The following is a 17093-nucleotide window of genomic DNA, read 5'->3' on the forward strand; positions in this document are numbered from 1 at the left end:
GACTTGGGGGGGAAGAGGGGGCAAGGGCAACATACGTAACCTAAACATCTATACCCCCATAATATGCTGAAATTAAAAAAAAAATGGAATTGCTGTCTTCTCCCCTTTGCACATCGAAATTTAGCCTATTAGGACACACATTTGAACCAGAAGGATTGGACTTCTTTAAGCTAGGTCAAATCGAAGTCATCATTGCAAATATAGCAAGAAGCACTGAGAACCAAATAAATGAAGCAGCTTACTTCAAAGACCAGCGTCTCATTTGTGGGCCCTGGTGCATACAGACGTTCTGGGCGGTTGAAGGAGCGCTGATATTCGAACGTGGTCCCAGCGAAGGGGAACTCCCCGGGCCAGTCGATGCTCCAGCCCGCCGTGAGGTAATACTTTTGACTGAGGCTCCGAACTGCGAGGTAACTGGAGGAGATCTGCAGCTCCTGGATTTCAATGCTCCGGGCCCCAGCAGGAATGATGACCACCGGATAATACTCTAAATGGAAAGAATAGAACATTTTTGTATTCCACACGGTGCACTGGAGAAAGGCGACTAGCAATGCCCAGGAATATGTACTGTCTGTTTTTATACGTGAGGCTTTTGAATTATTAACTGATATTCATTCTTGCTCCATGACATAAACATGATCAATTATTTCATTTTCCAATGGGTAAGAACACCAGAGAGAGAAAAGGTATGTGGCTTTTCCAAGTCTTACCAAGCACGTTTCTGTGGACAGGACACACACTGTTCTTCTCAGACTAACAAAGTCCACAATATTCGAAAACTCATTTTTTTTTTAAGTCTTCCTAGAACTTTAGGCCTTTTTATCTGCAATGGTGACATTCAGAAAATAGGACTCAAAAGTTTAATTTTACTCAAGATGTTTAGATAATTGGCTTAAATATTTATCTGATGCTGTGTATATAGATCATGTAAGTTTCACAATACATTTCTTTGCTTCATAAATGCATGTGAGGCATACACGGAGCCTGGTTGGAAAATTAAAACTACAAACTAGGAAGACGTTTATTTAACACATTTCTGAGATGTGATATATTGATGCAATTCCTTGCATCTCTTGCACAAGTGACCAAAGCCATCATCACCTGTGTGTCAGGTGAACTAGTAAAAGGCTCAACCACATTGAGTGTGACTCAAACTTGTTCAGTATCAACAGTTGTGTCTTACTAGCAAGAACAACAAAACAGCAGCATCTCTTACCATTTGCTTTATTCTGGTTGAGGTATAGGCCTTTATAAAACTTGCAAGTTGAATTATCACCTTTGCAAACACCACACGCATCTGAAACAGCTTTAGAGCCAAGTTCACGATCACAACCTACTGGCTGTGACAAAAAAAAAAAAAAAAAGTGAGAAAATCAAAGACTAGAGAAGTCAATGGCTAAGAATAACTAAGTGGTACATGGTTTTCTGTATTTATAGAACATCAGAGAGGCAGTACAAGCTAATAAGTGCAGTCTCAAGTTTGACTTGGGATTCAAATCCCTCCTCTGCCTTTGTCAGACTGGGCAAATTGCATAACCTATGTAAGGCTTAGACTCTTCCTCTGTGATAGCAGAGCAAGAAGCCAGCATTGCTTCTAATGCCAAGTGAGCTTATTCAGGCCAGCTCTGTGATTGAAACATAAAAAGGCTGGACAATACACACACACACACACACACACACACCCTTAAAGGATCAAAGAACTCAAGTAAAATTAAAATGGAAGAGAAAGTGAATACCCGAAGAGAAAGAAAAAATAACTGGAAATAAATAGTAATATTATTTCCAAATTCATTGGTGAGGTTCTAATCATGCAGTGAATGTGCTTAGTAAGCATGCAATAAACATTGTTATTTACGTTCTTATTTAATTTTTACAACTACTATGTAAAGTAGGATATATCATCATTTCCATTCTATTGGACAGGGGTCATGCAAAAATTAGGTTGGGGAATTGAGACACGTTGCCTACATCCAAATGGAACATTTTACCCTTTGTCCCAACCCACCTGCCGTCCTTCAGACACAGAATATCTCACAACACTCCCCACAGTATGCATTTGATATGAAACACAAGCATGCTCATACACCCTCCAAAGCAGAAATGTTCTCTTACTTCACAAATCCCATCAATACAAACGTCATTTTTGTTCGGGGAGCAAGGGGTTCCGTCTTTCACTTTGCCAGACATTGCAAAAAAAAATTCAAAGTTCTCAGCCTTGCAGTACAGTTTACATCGATCTTCCTCTAGAAGCAAAGAGATGAAGGTAGCACATGGTCAAGAGGAAACTGTCAGGAAAATGATATGTACGCCAAAAGGATGAATTAAATTTACTTAGAAAGCTATCATCATCAAAATAGAAAATGTTATGTAGTTTTATATGCATATGTGCATGTATGTGTGTACATAGAGGTGTGTACTATGTGGCTTTTAAAAGTATGAATCCCATTTAACAATCCATATAAAACTGATTTAACACATATGAATTTTATTTTTCTAATCCTTAGTGATAATAAGCATACACAATTGATAGGTTATATACCGAGCCTCCCTCAATAATATTTTAGGCTTTGTAAGCCCTATATACATGAAGGGGTGTTGCCATTCCAATAAAACTTTATTTAAGATAAAAAAAAAATTAGATTTGGCCCAGAAGCCATAGATTGATGACCCTGATTTAGGACATGGATTACTTTAGATATTTACTGAGTCTGTTAAGAGGAAAGGCGTTAGACACTTTGAAAAAAAGGCATGTGGTCAGTAACGTTTATAAAACATATAGAGAGGAATCGTACCATAAAAATGAAGAGGAAGTGAATAAACTAATCCTGAAGACTAAAAAATGTAAGTTTTATTTACCCTTAAGTCCCTAAGTAGTTTCTGGTATCAGAGGCAAAAAGAAAAAAAATAAGGGCTCTTGTTATCAGAAAGAAGTTACTATGCCAATATCTCAAATAGAAAGAGCTCTTCTTGGCCAGGACTTCCAGATGATGCTTCTCACATGAGACCTTACGTGGGCGACACTGAGCGATATCCCTAACAACAGTTTTACAACAAATGTGTAAACGGTTTGCAAATAGCTGTGCTTCATAACCTCCCCCCAATAAAAGGCAAAGTCAAACTTAAATGTGAAAAAATTAAATTATTACGGTCCAAATATGCACATGTGTGAATAGATTAAAAATTTCTCCCTCACCTATGAGTTCTTTGTAAACAGCAGCTTAATTTAATGATGCCTAATTTTTGCATATGAGATTAAGGAGCTGGATTTCCTTTGTCTATCATTTCTAGGGATTAACAAATTCTAGAAACCTGTTTTTCCAGCACAGATTTTTGGATGAGAAACACAGAAGGAGAGAAGAATGAAAAAAGCTCACTATTGTAGGATAAAGACTATTTACATTTATGAATAAAGTCTTCCCTTGTTCCTCCTAAACTGCAGGAAAGTCACAAGACCTTCAAATCATGGTCAGTCTCTTCTGATGTAAATGTCAAAAGGAGACGAGGAGGGACCAGAAGGCTTTAACTTTCCTGTCTCCCTCCACTAGGATGTGAGATCCTAAGGCTGGGGTCTATGTTTTCTTCAATGTATGCTCCTATGCACTGCGCATAGCGTCTCCTACCCAAAAGAGCTCAGTAAACACCTATGGTGTCAATGACTGAAATTGCATGTTCTCTACTTAGTGAAAACTGCAACAAAATTAGTGAAAGAACTCTGAAACAAGAAAGCACTTTCCAAATGACAAAATTGATTTAACTTTCTTCTTATGCATTCAATGCAGAACCTATTTAAAGGAGTCATGATCCAAAACCAGATTGATGCTTCTGAAATAGCTGGGCTGCTGCAGAACAAAGTTGCACTATCCTCTCAGTGGGAGGCTCCACTTATTATAATGTTGTCTCTAACGACATTAACTTCCTTTACAGTGATTGATAATGTAGGTTCATTTTGAGCTTTTGCATAGGAACAGTCCATGAATTATCATTAAATTTAGTCTCTTCCCATTCTGCATTTGTGTAGTTGGGATTCACATGTATCCTTTTTCACAGGAGCATGGGTAAGTTTGGATAAATCAAGTGGATGGGAATAATGGAAACAACTAGAATAGTGACAGCTCATTCTACACATGTAACAAACTACATTAAATTCTTCTGCTGTAACTAAATGAGTATTTAGTCAAAATAAAAACAAATTAATTTAAAAAGTAAAGTACAAGCCATAACTAAGTTATGATAAGTACTTAGAACCTAGTATCGAGATAATTTTCATTCACGTGTGTCTGTGTTCATGCACACACCCTACAAACAGGCCTCCCCATGCTTGTAATCATCTGACATGTCAGTTACTGAGTATGGTGTCTCTATGGGGCATATATGATTTCATGAGTTTGGGGTCTGGACAATTCATACCAATTTCAATTAACATCCCTGGGAGACTTAATTGCCAAAATGTCAAAGGGAAGTGGAGAAACCTAAGTACATTCCAAACACATGAACCCTTTGGCTTACAGATGTGGGAGACAAGGAATATCTTATGAAAAAAAAAGTGTCAAAAAATAAACAAAACCCATGGGATGAAAAAACCAGGCCAGGACGGGTCTGGGAAATGAAAGGTAAACACTGAAACTCTTTGATAGAAGCAGCAATTTCTCCTGTGCTGTTCCTTCACATTATCATCCACACAGAGACATATTTATTTGAGTGTCACGGAGACCAAATTACCTTCCACTTTCGTATAGGGTTTCCACTGGTAGAACCATCCACGGAAGGGTTTGCTGTTGTATTCGGCACACTGCTGGGCTCGAAAATCCAAGCTGTTTTCACTACAAGGGTTAACGTTGCACAGCTGATAAATCCGGCTAGAACCTGGACAGAACCTGCCACCATACTGAGGCCTAGAAACACAATTAAAGAACCTTGCTAGCAATCAAACGGCTATTAGTCACATGCAGCGATACAAGGTGGCACAATAGAGACAAGTATTGTCACAGTGTGTGCAGCTGTGTACATCGATTACAGAAACGGACACATGGAGCCTACAAACAATTGTCTACATCTCTTCCTGCGTCTATGGTAGACATAACCAATCAGGGAATTTTTTTTTCCTTTTCTTTCTTTACCACTGCTCCTTAATTGGAATTAGTATGCTAGATCAAATGGATTTACCATCCTTGATCCAATTTTTATATTCTGGTGATGTCCTTGAAGACTGATGAAAGGTTATTGTTGAAACTCTTTGTTAGGAAAATCTGTAAATACACCTGAATGTTCTTCTTAATGTTATATTTGTGCTTGTGTGGTACATACACCCCCACCCCCTTATTCTGGCACACCTGCTACTACGTGACAAGTGAGGACACTGGGGAGATGGAACAGAAAGCAACACTTGCCATGTCCTCCCATCCAGATTTGTCAGTCACTGAGATGAAATTCTGGTTATTATCTGACTCTGCTGTGTTTTATTCTAATTGATTCTAAACTCTGAGGGAAAACATTCTCTTGGTTTTCATCAGCACCGTGGCTTTTCAACTTTGCAGGTGGCCTTATCCCTTCCTGCCAAGTACAATGGGAAATGGATTTTTAGAGCAGGGAATTCCACGAGAACAGAAATAATTACGCTCTAATGGCAAGCGCTTTAAGATCTCGGTAGGCAGATTCCAATCTGCAAAAACCGGAAAGCAAAATCCAGGGAAAAAGAGGACAACCACACTGAAAATTACCAATAACATCTACTCTAGCTTCCTCCATGCAAAAAGCAATTGCTTTTCATTCCTCCCGTTTTGGAGTTCTCTCTAAAGGCTAAAACTCAATGATGGATCATCTTGGATAAAAATTTGATGCCAACATGTAACATGAAAGGAAGCTCCGGGTTAATAGATTTCTGTGAATAAAATTCCTTGCCTCTTTAGGAAGCACAAGTATGCTATAAAACACCTCTGGATTGGCTTCGGCATATGCTATCCAGTCCTCCCATAACTGCGCGCTAAAATGGATTCAGCAAAAATGGCAAGTGCGACGCTGCCAGAATGAGACTTTTATGCTATTTCTAAACATTCCGGAGCAACTACTTAAACATGCAGCAGCCACTGCCATAAATCAAATCCCCGAAGACTTCTTAAATTATCAGCTAAAAAGCGTCTATTAATAGAAAAATCTTAAAGTATCCTATCATAGCCTGGTCATCTTTACAAGGCATAGTAAAAGCTCATTTCTCAGTTTAAGACTTTCTGTCTGAGATTTAACAAATAACCCTCATTTGGACTATACCTAGTTAATGAAGTGAAAGTAACCACAGTGTGTTACTTTTTCAACTCGTAGAACTTGCAACACAGAAAAGACCTCCAGGCTCCTACAGCCGTGGCCTCATTTTATAGATGGAGTGAAAAACGGCTGGCAGAGATCACAAAACTTGGTGAATGAAGGTCACGCGTCTAGAGAGCGCGCAGAACTCAAGCTCAGTCTTCTGGACTCCGTCCAGGATTCTTTTCCTGCTCTGCTACGCCTGCACTGAACTCAGCGAGGCCGTCGGGGCAGGCACGGGAAGAAAGAGGAAGAGACCGTATGACATGACAGAGAGCTGCCTTTCACCAGCAGGCAGACCCTGCTTTAAATACACGGTTCTTGCCTCTTCCTGGCTTGACTTTAGGCGATTTTTTATTTAACCTCCTCACCTGTAAATTAGGGACAGTGGTGACAATTAACTGCGAAGGATTTAGGGCAGTATCTAGGGCAGAGTTAGCGCACATAAACTATTCTTAAGTGCCTCATACTTTTGTAGAAGTGCCAACACTGGGCTGAGTATTACATGATCTGATTCTTATATATGAATACATTTCATTTTTACTTATGGGATAAGGGTAAAGTGATCAAAAGTCATGACTAGAAAGAATCTGGGCTTTTTCGTCAAGTCTTCCAACACAAGTACGTTTTTCTGCAGCTTTGAGGATTAGGATAAATGAACAGAAAACGCTACCATGACATCCTTTGGTGTAAGAAGTTCTTTAAGGCCAGGCGCGGTGGCTCATGCCTGTAATCCTAGCACTCTGGGAGGCCGAGGCAGGTGGATTGTTTGAGCTCAGGAGTTCGAGACCAGCTTGAGCAAGAGCGAGACCCCGCCTCTACTAAAATTAGAAAGAAATCAATCGGCCAACTAAAAATATGTAGAAAAAATTAGCCGGGCACGGTGGCGCGTGCCTGTAGTCCCAGCTACTCGGGAGGCTGAGGCAGGAGGATTGCTTGAGCCCAGCAGTGTGAGGTTGCTGTGAGCTAGGCTGATGCCATGGCACTCACTCTAGCCAGGGCAAAAGAGTGAGACTCTGCCCCCCCCCCCAAAAAAAGTTAAGATTAAAAACAAATATAGAAGACAAAAATCTAGGCACCTAATTTTGTCTTTATATTAGACAACCTATATTTGCTTCTGTATCATTTATCAAGTCCTGACTACAAATAGTCATGTTGGTTGGTTGGATGGGCTACTTGAGTAGCTCTGTTAAATTTACACAGATTTATACAGATTCCTGGATCCTTCCACACACTTTCCCTGGAAGAATATATCATATGCAAGACCTAGAAATCAGTGTTTTATAAAGTACACCTGGTGATTCCAGTGACCAGCTGAGCCTTGAAGTTGCTGGTTGGAACACAGGCCACAGATTTCACTCAATTATTATTCTAGAGCCATGACTTTCCGCCTAACTCCATTTGCTAAACTGCATTAGAGTAAGTGGCATATTCTATTTTCTCAAACAGATTCATGTGTTAGGAAAGTTTTAGAACACCTTGGCACATCACTAATAATTTTCGTGAACAAAGTTCATAGGAATTTCACTAGGCTTTCTTACAGTGTGATAGGGACCAGAAAAAATGTCAAAGGATTAAAACCACAGGATCTTGATCTACCTCTGCCATTACCAGCATGGGGACCCGAGCAAAGGCTGCTGCTATGAATGGGACCCTCTTCCTTCCCTGGTCACGCAACTGTAAAATAACTGAATTAGTCAGCAGGTTCCAACTCATGTGTCAGTTCTAACTGGATCAGGAGCAAATATCTGGAGAGGTGTTTTGAGATGGTTCCTGAGGCAGAGCAGGGCTCAGTAGAAAACAGGGCTTCGATTAATTAAAATTATCTACCGCACACGTGGGAAAAAAGGAGGGTTCCGTGGGCCTGGCATTGGCTATTCCAAAACCAGATAACCTTTAATTTTTTTAAAACTCAAAAAATTGGATAGATCATAAATCAGCCAGGATTTTTTTATGAAACAAAATACGTTCTGGAAAAAACAATCATTATATGAAATAGAAACCTCACACTGCTTCACAGATTAGAAAATGAAAATGGTTAAGCTGAGTGATATGAACAGAACCAAATGCTTAACCTAAAGTGAGACAGAAATCTGTAACTTGAAATAGGGAGGGAAAAAAACAGCGTTACTACAACAAAGTGAAATAAGAACAGAGAGAGAACGATTAATTCAATTGTCTTGGGACGGCCTATCATCTACTTGTTTTATTTGCGACTTCATGCATAAAGTAAACAGTGTCCTGATTATCTTTAATCTTGTTTAAAACGATAACACTGCACATCAAGTGGAAATACTTTAGCGATTACTTCTTTTATTAGGCATCCCTAAAATTAAAATATGATATTTCCATGAACAATGCCTTATTATAATGTGAGTTCTCAATCCTACAGATAGGAGAGAGGTTTTAATTTAAATCTCAGGAGTGTCATTCATGCGCTTTACTAGCAGAGCTATTAAATTAGGTAATCTATTTCTTTCTTGGGAAAATACTGAGATTTTAAAATGTTGTGATGTATGAAAACCAGATCCATGATCTATGCTTCAAAAATGTAAAGTAATATAATGATTTTAACAATTCTGTTTAAGACACGGGCTGCATTCAAAGTATTAGGAGGGTGGTTTTAATAACCTGGTATAGGTTGCAAGTGCATCACAAGCATCGCTACCATTATACCCAGTGACTGGGTCTGATTAGACCAGTAAGTCTCAATCAGAGATGTTTTTCCCCGCCATAGGACATGCGGCAATGTCCAGAGACATTTGTGGGGTGGGGGGATGGAGAATGATCCTACTGACATCTAGTGAGTCGAGGCCAGGGATACTGCTAAGCATCCTGCAACGGACACAACACACCCCCCACAACCAAGAATTTTCCTTCCAGCCCATGTCAATAGTGCTAAAGTTCAAAAGCCCTCTTCTGGCGTCAGATATCCCAAGTAGCACCTAACGCATCATGGCCAAAGTACCTCCAAACCCTTCCTTATATTTTGTGGAAAAAAAAAAAAGTAGCCTTTTTATCCAGTTCAGATTGCTGACTCAGACGAAGTATCATTTGTCTCTTTTAAATTTCCTTTTGCTCTAGTGTCATGATTTGATTCTCAATTTATACATTTATGCAATGCTTACAATGTGCCAAACCCTGTTTAAAGGCATTTTATGAATATTAACTCAGGTGATGTAGGTGCTATCATCATCATCCCATATTTATACATGGGGATCTGGAGCAGAAGACTCAGTTGTGGGTTTGGCCACACAGCTAGGAAGTGGCACACAGCCAGGATGCCAACCAGGTTGTTGAGCTTCAGCATCTATGTTCTTAACCTCTGTACTGTGCTACCATGTGAATTGTGTTGTGAGAGTAAATCCCGTCTTCCAAGATCCCCAAACAGTCTTCTCACTCCATCGCATTCTCCAAAGTCCAGTTTCATCAGTGAGACCTCTGTCTCTCACCCCTGCTTCCGTGGGCTGACCTTCTAATGCCCCTGTCTTCCTGGTGAGGTTGGGATGAGGACGATGAAAACCACACAGATCCCAGACCCTTTTGTTGAATGCCCACTGGTTGCTCCCAATCTGCCAGGCATCTTACGGATGCAACTAATAATCCTCCCCTGGCCTTTTGACGTTATCACCTCTATTTTATATATAAACCCAAGTGGCTTTCCCAAAGCCACACGGTTAAGAAGTGGCAGATGCAGGATTTGGAGTCTATCTCCAAAACCTGAGTTCTTTCTATATCGCCCCGCCAATCAGAAAATAGACATCTCCCATGTGTTTCGTGGGGGAGTCAGAGCACATAATAGTTAACATAAAACCACCTTCGTGTTCACAGAGCAGAGAGTGCAGTTCAGACTCCAGGACAACCAGACCAAAGGGCACCTGCAGGTGACCACAGGCCAGTTTCACCCCACAGATGATTTGCATTAGTCGTCAGTGGTTTTTTTTTGTTTTGTTTTTAAAGAAAATTGAATTTGTTGTCAATATTTTAACAATTGGGAAGCTTCACATGCAGCATTTTTTCATGTTTCTAGTTTCTCCCGAAAAGTCAGGCAGATCTGTCAACACGTGCTGATGTACATTCCTGCAAGGCAAAAATCAGCATACTTCCTCCACTTCAGCAGCCTGAGACACACACATAAGCTACGCCAGCCAAGCTTCTCTGTTCCATAATATCACAAGTATCTGATTGTATGACTGTACAACCCCAGTTTAGATTAAGAAAGTAGTTCAAACTATTACTGGAGTTCGATCATCATATTCACACATAGAATCACTCCTTTGCTGTCTTGTGGTTTCTGCCCACCATACCTTCCCCCGGTGCACACAGCCCTTACATGCAAACAGTAAAACCCTGGTTGATTGCTATTAACTGGAGGGAAGAAAACCCCACTTACAAACAGCGTGTTACAGGCTGAAGGTTAAAGCCTTACAAAGACTGACTTTCTGTTGGAGCCTTACTTGGGGTTGTTGCACTGTCTCTCCTGATACTTCACTCCTCCACCACACGTCCGGGAACATTCTGACCACTTCGACCAGGCAGACCACTGGCCGTGGATGGGTCTGGGCCCCAGCTCCCCAAACTTTACGCATTGGCCTTGCCGACACCACTGTGAAAAGAAAACGTTGCGTGGTTCCTGTTAGAGACCACCTGGAAAAGCACAGGGAGATGCAAACACCCACACAGTAACAGGAGAAAACGAGTTTGTTGGAAAAAAAGGAAAATGCATGATTTGATAGAGTCCTTTCTTTGCTGGGCATTGTATACACACAGTTACTCTGCATTTTCTGCATGCATTTTGAAAGACTGACATCTAGACAGAAGAAGTATCTCTTACCAACAGGTGAGTATTACATGCTTTGTGAGCTGTGGAGGTGAAACGTTCAGGTAAGATTCCACCTAACAGCCAATGGAGTCAGCACAGACAAAATTACAAAGGAGCCTTCCTTGCCACTTAGAAACAATGCTACTTAAAGAACAATTTGGATCATTCCCTCAAGGAGAAACAATTTTTAAGATAGTAACACAACTTATTGTTTTCAATGATTATCTCATCATAAAAACAGGTACAATTATACATGTATTATTATATTTTAGCTTATACCAAACCATCCCTATAGGGCATTTCCTGGGAAACTGAATAACTTTCAGTCTGCACAAATTGTACTCTTCAGATAACGTCCTTTGTTCTTTTGTGTATATTAAAGGTCCCTTCTTCAGACCCTCTGATGGCTTTGTGTTCCTTCACTGTCTTTGATGAATTAGCTGTGGGTCTTTCACTTGCCCGTGGTCTGTACAATCTAGGGCGAGAGCTGTTTTCTGTAATAACCTTTCCATTTTAGTTCACCTTTGTAATAAATCCCAGGCTTTGCTGGTCATCTCCCTCTTGGGGGTTGCATTAGCCTCTGGTAGTGTTTTTTTTTTTCTTTTTTCCTGTGTGCTTTTATTATGAGCAAGTTATGCATGACTTAGCAGAACTGCACTCTTTCCTAAAAGCTTCTGCAATTAGATGCAAAGGGTTGGAGTTTGGATCATGCCAGGTTTTGACAAGGAGTGGGGGTGTTTGGTTACAGAATTATGGGAAGGTTGTTTGACTTTCAAATCTTCAATTTTCCCCTGTGATACATTTGGCTTTGTGGCTGTTTATTGTGTGGCTTCGTTGCTAGTGCACTTTGTCTAGGTTAAGATATTGCTTCCTTTCTTTTAATTATTGCCATGTGCTGATTAATTCTTCTGTTTTTAATTTTTGTTTTCCTTGGATTAAGCGCCATTTCAGAGTTTACACGAAATCACATAACATTGTTAAGCACATTTTGGGGGAAGCAATCGGTCATTTGAGGATTTTGTCCACCATAAGCACGTATCTTCCCTACACAGGGTCTACTACTGGACTAAGCTCAGTGGCTGAGAGAAAATAATAATAATAATAGCAGCCAACAACAATAGGAGTAAAAACAGCAGCAACTATAGTTTATTAAGTTGCTTCTATATGCCAAAAACGGTGCAGAGAACTTCACATGCAGTATCTCATATAATCCTTGCAAAGCATTTAGGAGTTAAAAGCTATTTTCTAGATGAGAGGAATTTAGCAAAGAAACACTAACTAATTTGCTCAGAGTCACACAAACTACCCAAATAGCTCCAGAAGTGGGAGAGACTGGATTTAACTCAGTTTCCAAAGCTCCTAAGTAGGACACATTCAACTTCTCATCTCGGAGGCAAATTATTGACCAATGTATCTTAATTCTAATTTCTTTTTTGGAAATGTGTTTTTAAGATCTCTTGTAATCCTTCAATTAATTTGACTTTCTATGATTTCAGTATTCATCCTAGAATTAGGTTAGGCTGCTGACTGATGGTTTCCTTCTGGCGTTTCAATCAGTGTAGAAAGCAGGAATATATATAGAAATATACACAGACATGCATTCACCTGTATGTACAAAATTCTACAAATGTAAATATGAAATATGTATGCATATAATTTTATCCATCTATCCATACATATATATTTATAGTGCTACTTCTAATTTCAAATAGAATGGCCATGGCCCGGCCAATACCTCTTAACAGACAGCATGTCATGCGCAAACCTTCCTTTCCTTGCACACATATCTCTAGATAAAAGTAGGTGGCTTTGACATCCCTGCATGTTTGCTGAGTATTCACAGTGTAAATATGGCTGAAGGATAAGGCATGAGAGAAGGAAGGGGAAGGATACAATTGGGTTCCAGTTACAGAAGAACAAACAAAACATGGAGCAGCTGCTACTTTGTGCCAGACACTCCAAATAAAACATGAGGAAAGTCAGGGTCCTGGTCTTCATGTAGTTTATAGTCTAATAGATAGCCAGTTGCACACACTGGTGAAGGAAGAGGGGAGGACCACGTTTAGGAATGCAATAGTAATTATAGTGCGGTGACGATGGAGGGATTGTATCAGGATGCTTGCTGCTGAGGGTGATCTCATGGGTGAGGGCTTTCCACCAGTACATAACTATAGCCTGGTGTTTTAACAATGGGTGGGGCATGTAGTGGTATTAGGATATTTGCTTTCTAACTTCTGGCTTGATTTATCTCATGTTCTGTTTACTGAAGCCTAATACAGGTGCATTTTAATCTCCATGGAACTTAGATCCCTGGTGTATTATATAATGTACGTAATTATGTATTTATGTAATTTATGTAACAACCTATGTTACATATCACTTCTTTTCCTCCTTATATCAATCTTCTTATATAGCCCTTCTTGTGTTTAATGCTTTTGCTTTTTTAATGAAAAAAATGCCCATTCATCCGCTAGTTAAAAGTTCTAAATTTTCAAAAGCAAAAATGAGTTTATATTTTCAATTATTCAATTAATTCATTGTTTTGTACCATCACAGGTACAGCACTTCTAGTCATATTTTCAATGAGAGTCCTTACTGCAATTTCCCAAGACAGTACATCTGATTAAAAATTGCACATAACTCCCCAATTTTTAAAATGTTTGTTTTTTTTAAAAAAAAAAAGTTAAAATTACAAATCTTTTAAGAGATATTAAATAAATGTTCTTGCGAAGATCAGAAAGCATTTGCTGAAAACCCATTTATTTTTGTGCAACTGTGTCTTTGCCTCTACTGTTGGCCTCTCTCCGAAGTGTCTCTCCTTCCTCTCATCCAACTGAAGAGCTTCAAACCACAACAACTATCCTGGTGCACCCACTTCTTTAGTTCATTCTAAGCTCTCACCTAATCCCGAGCAAGACTCATCTCTCATTGCATCTGGACCTTGACAGCAACTATTGCTTAAAGAGGGTGTGTTTAAAAAGAGAATTACAGTTATTGGTTTTTCCATTGGTTTCTCCAACTGGATTGTAAATTCTTGAAGGTACAGGACTGAGTTTTATTCATGTCTATATCCCCAGAGTTTCCTGTCCCCAATATCTAGTAGTCAATAAATTATTGTGGAATTGAGATTACTTTAAATGACCGATTCTTCTACACAGGCTTGCAGTGCCTTGAGAAAGAGCTAATAACTGAGACCAGCAAACCTGTGACATGTCATTCTCTCTCAACATTCATAGCTCCTCTATCCCCAGAGCTCAATCATTTGCTAATAATACTCCAAGTGCACTTCTTTCTCCAGACTCTACTGGGAAACAAAAAAAAAGAGAAACTAATAACACAAGAGTTCTTCATTCAAAACATAGTGATCTCCTATAATTTTCCAGAAGGGAGAAGGTTCTTAGGGCTGAAGATGTTCCCTAGCAAAAAGCCCTCATGGTATAGCTAGATGGAACTATCTCTTATCCCTCAATAGGAAAGTCACTACAAGTGATGGGAATCTTTCGGGCATGTCAGAGGCTCAGTGGCAGGTCCTATGAGGTGAGGTGAGTAGCAGAGGTCTTGGTCTGGAAGGACAGTCATTTCTTTACTACTAATGGCGACATCTCAGCAAGTTTAAAAGGCAAATAGCAAGCAATGAAACCTATTAGCTTGTTGAAGTAGAGCTATTGTGACACAAGCCTTCTCTAAAAAAGGGAAAACAAAGAAAAAAATCTTCTTAAATAATTGAGCTAGCTGGGTTACATTAGCATTACATTTTTATAACCTCTGCTAAATAAACCCGGTTATTTTAATGAGAAGTCAGAAAATACACGCAGCCAAGGCTCTCCAATTTAAGGTCACAATACAAATAGTTTGGTTTCTAAGCCTTATCAAGTTTCCAGGGCTAAAAACTAACAAGTATGCAGTTTACCATACTCAAGCCACAAACGGTCCCTTCCGCCGCAGGCATAAACTTGGTCTCACATCTATGGCCCACTCGATGACACCAGAGTGATTTGCAGATGTCCTGAAAGGAAAGAAGAGGCTGGTAAGAGTCAACATACAATGAAATTAAAAACATTCAAAGACGTTGTACACAATATCATATTTTGGGGTGGCTAAAATCAGACAAATTATTCAGAAATTAGAGGCAAGTGAAGCTGGTAGTACCAAGGTAACATGATATGTTCTAGCAACCGTATAAGCAGAAAGTTTCTAAAGTACCCAGATATTCATGCATAATGTGAAATGGCCAGGAGGGAGCAACAGTTAATTTAGCAAACACTTGGCTTGGAACTCAGAGATCTGGTTTCTAATGATGATAATAACAACCCATGTGAGAGACTAGACCAGGACTGGAATAAATCAAGTCCAATTCAAATTCTCATCCTGAATGCCAGGATGCACACCCTATGGACATGTCATAGAATCCCTTTACACTGCAGTTTCCTCACCTACAAAATAGGGATAAAATTAGCACTTGGTGCTATAGAGTTGTTCTCAAGGATAAATGAGGAAATACACACAAAGTGATGATTTTGCCTGGCACATGCAGTTCCCCAAATATTGGCTATCATGATCATCGTCATCATCGTTACCTTCTTCATCTTTCTTGCAATTCTCAAGCATTTAGACAATCTGATTCTCACGCTAGACCCATGAACTAATTTAATTTTCATTGTAGACTGTGACAGGCAGAATAATGGCCCCCAAAGGTGTCCGCAGCTTAGTCCCGGGAACCTGTGAATGCGTGAGGTTACATAGCAAAGGAGAATTAAAGTTGCAGATGTAATTCAGGCCACTAATCAATTGATCTTGAGGTGGAGAGACTATCCTAAGTTTTCCAGGTGGGTCTAGAGTAGTTGCAAGGGTCCTTAAATGGGAAAGAAGAAGATAGAAGAGAACCAGAGAGATGACAACTTGAGGAAGATCCAGGATGATGCTGCTGGCTTTGAAGGTGGAGGAAGGGGCTGTGGGCCAAGGAGTGCAGGCAGCTTCTGCAAGCTAGAAATGGCAAGGAAATGCCTCCTCCATAAAACCTGCCAAAGGAATGCAACTCTGCTGACACCTTCATTTTAGCCATTTCAGATGTCTATCTCCAGAGCTCTAAGATGATAAATTATGCTGTTTTAAGTCACACTAAGTTTGTGGAAATTTATTATAATACTGATAGGAAACTAATATTGTTACTATCATTTTTGTGGCAGAAACTAATTGTTCCTTTCAACTCATTTAGCAGAGGAAACTGAGAAAGCTGCTGACACTTGCAAACTCATCAAGTCACACAGCTGGCCAGTGACAAAAGCGGGACTCGAACTGGCTTTATTTCAGAGCCCAGTAACTTAACCACCGCCCTGGATCTGGATTTGCCATCGATTGGCAAAGCTCTCCAGTTTAAGGTCATAATACAAATAGTTTGGTTTCTAAGCCTTATCAAATTTCTAGGGCTAAAAACTAACAAGTATGCCGTTTACCATACTCAAGCCACAAACGGTCCCTTCTGCCACAGGCATAAACTTGCTCTCACATCTATGGCCTACACCATAGCACCAAAGTGATCTGCAAAGGTCCTGAAGGCTGTCCACCTCTCCAGGCCTCAGCTTCCTGTGTATGAAGTAATGGGACTGAACCGTGAAACAGATTACTTCCAGCTCAGTTATAGGTGCTGTTCAGAATTAAGTCACTAATGGAATGTCATGAAACACCATGAAAGATCAAAGTGATTCCATTTTGTCTGTCACATTCTATTTACTAAGGTTGAAATGTGAACACATACATTTTGTGGGAAAATATTAACAACCAGGGAGGGAAAAAAAGTGATTTTTGTGGTTACTTGTTGTAACCCTGAAAATCAATTAACCAGGCACCCAATTCACCAAGCATTGCACTTAATATAGATTTTATAGTTAGAAAACATAGCAAGAACATGCTGAGAAATATCTCACACACACACAGCCTTCTAAAGGACTGAGAAAAGAAAACAGAGAAACTAGAG

General features: G+C 39.7%; 1 protein-coding gene across 1 annotated transcript in view; it reads right to left on the bottom strand.

Moving 5' to 3' along the window:
- ADAMTS18 (ADAM metallopeptidase with thrombospondin type 1 motif, 18) overlaps positions 1 to 17093 on the bottom strand; it is a 125338-nt gene that overhangs the window by 32060 nt on the left and 76185 nt on the right. The window contains exons 10-15 of the mRNA XM_012641519.1: positions 15030 to 15125; positions 10755 to 10903; positions 4720 to 4892; positions 2113 to 2243; positions 1217 to 1340; positions 243 to 487 (exon numbers count right to left, since the gene is read on the bottom strand). Of these exons, the coding sequence (XP_012496973.1) occupies positions 243 to 487; positions 1217 to 1340; positions 2113 to 2243; positions 4720 to 4892; positions 10755 to 10903; positions 15030 to 15125 (918 nt within the window). The remainder of the gene's footprint in view (positions 1 to 242; positions 488 to 1216; positions 1341 to 2112; positions 2244 to 4719; positions 4893 to 10754; positions 10904 to 15029; positions 15126 to 17093) is intronic.

Source organism: Propithecus coquereli, unplaced genomic scaffold, assembly GCF_000956105.1.
Source record: "Propithecus coquereli isolate 6110/MARCELLA unplaced genomic scaffold, Pcoq_1.0 Scaffold165, whole genome shotgun sequence".
Classification (NCBI taxonomy): domain Eukaryota; kingdom Metazoa; phylum Chordata; class Mammalia; order Primates; family Indriidae; genus Propithecus; species Propithecus coquereli.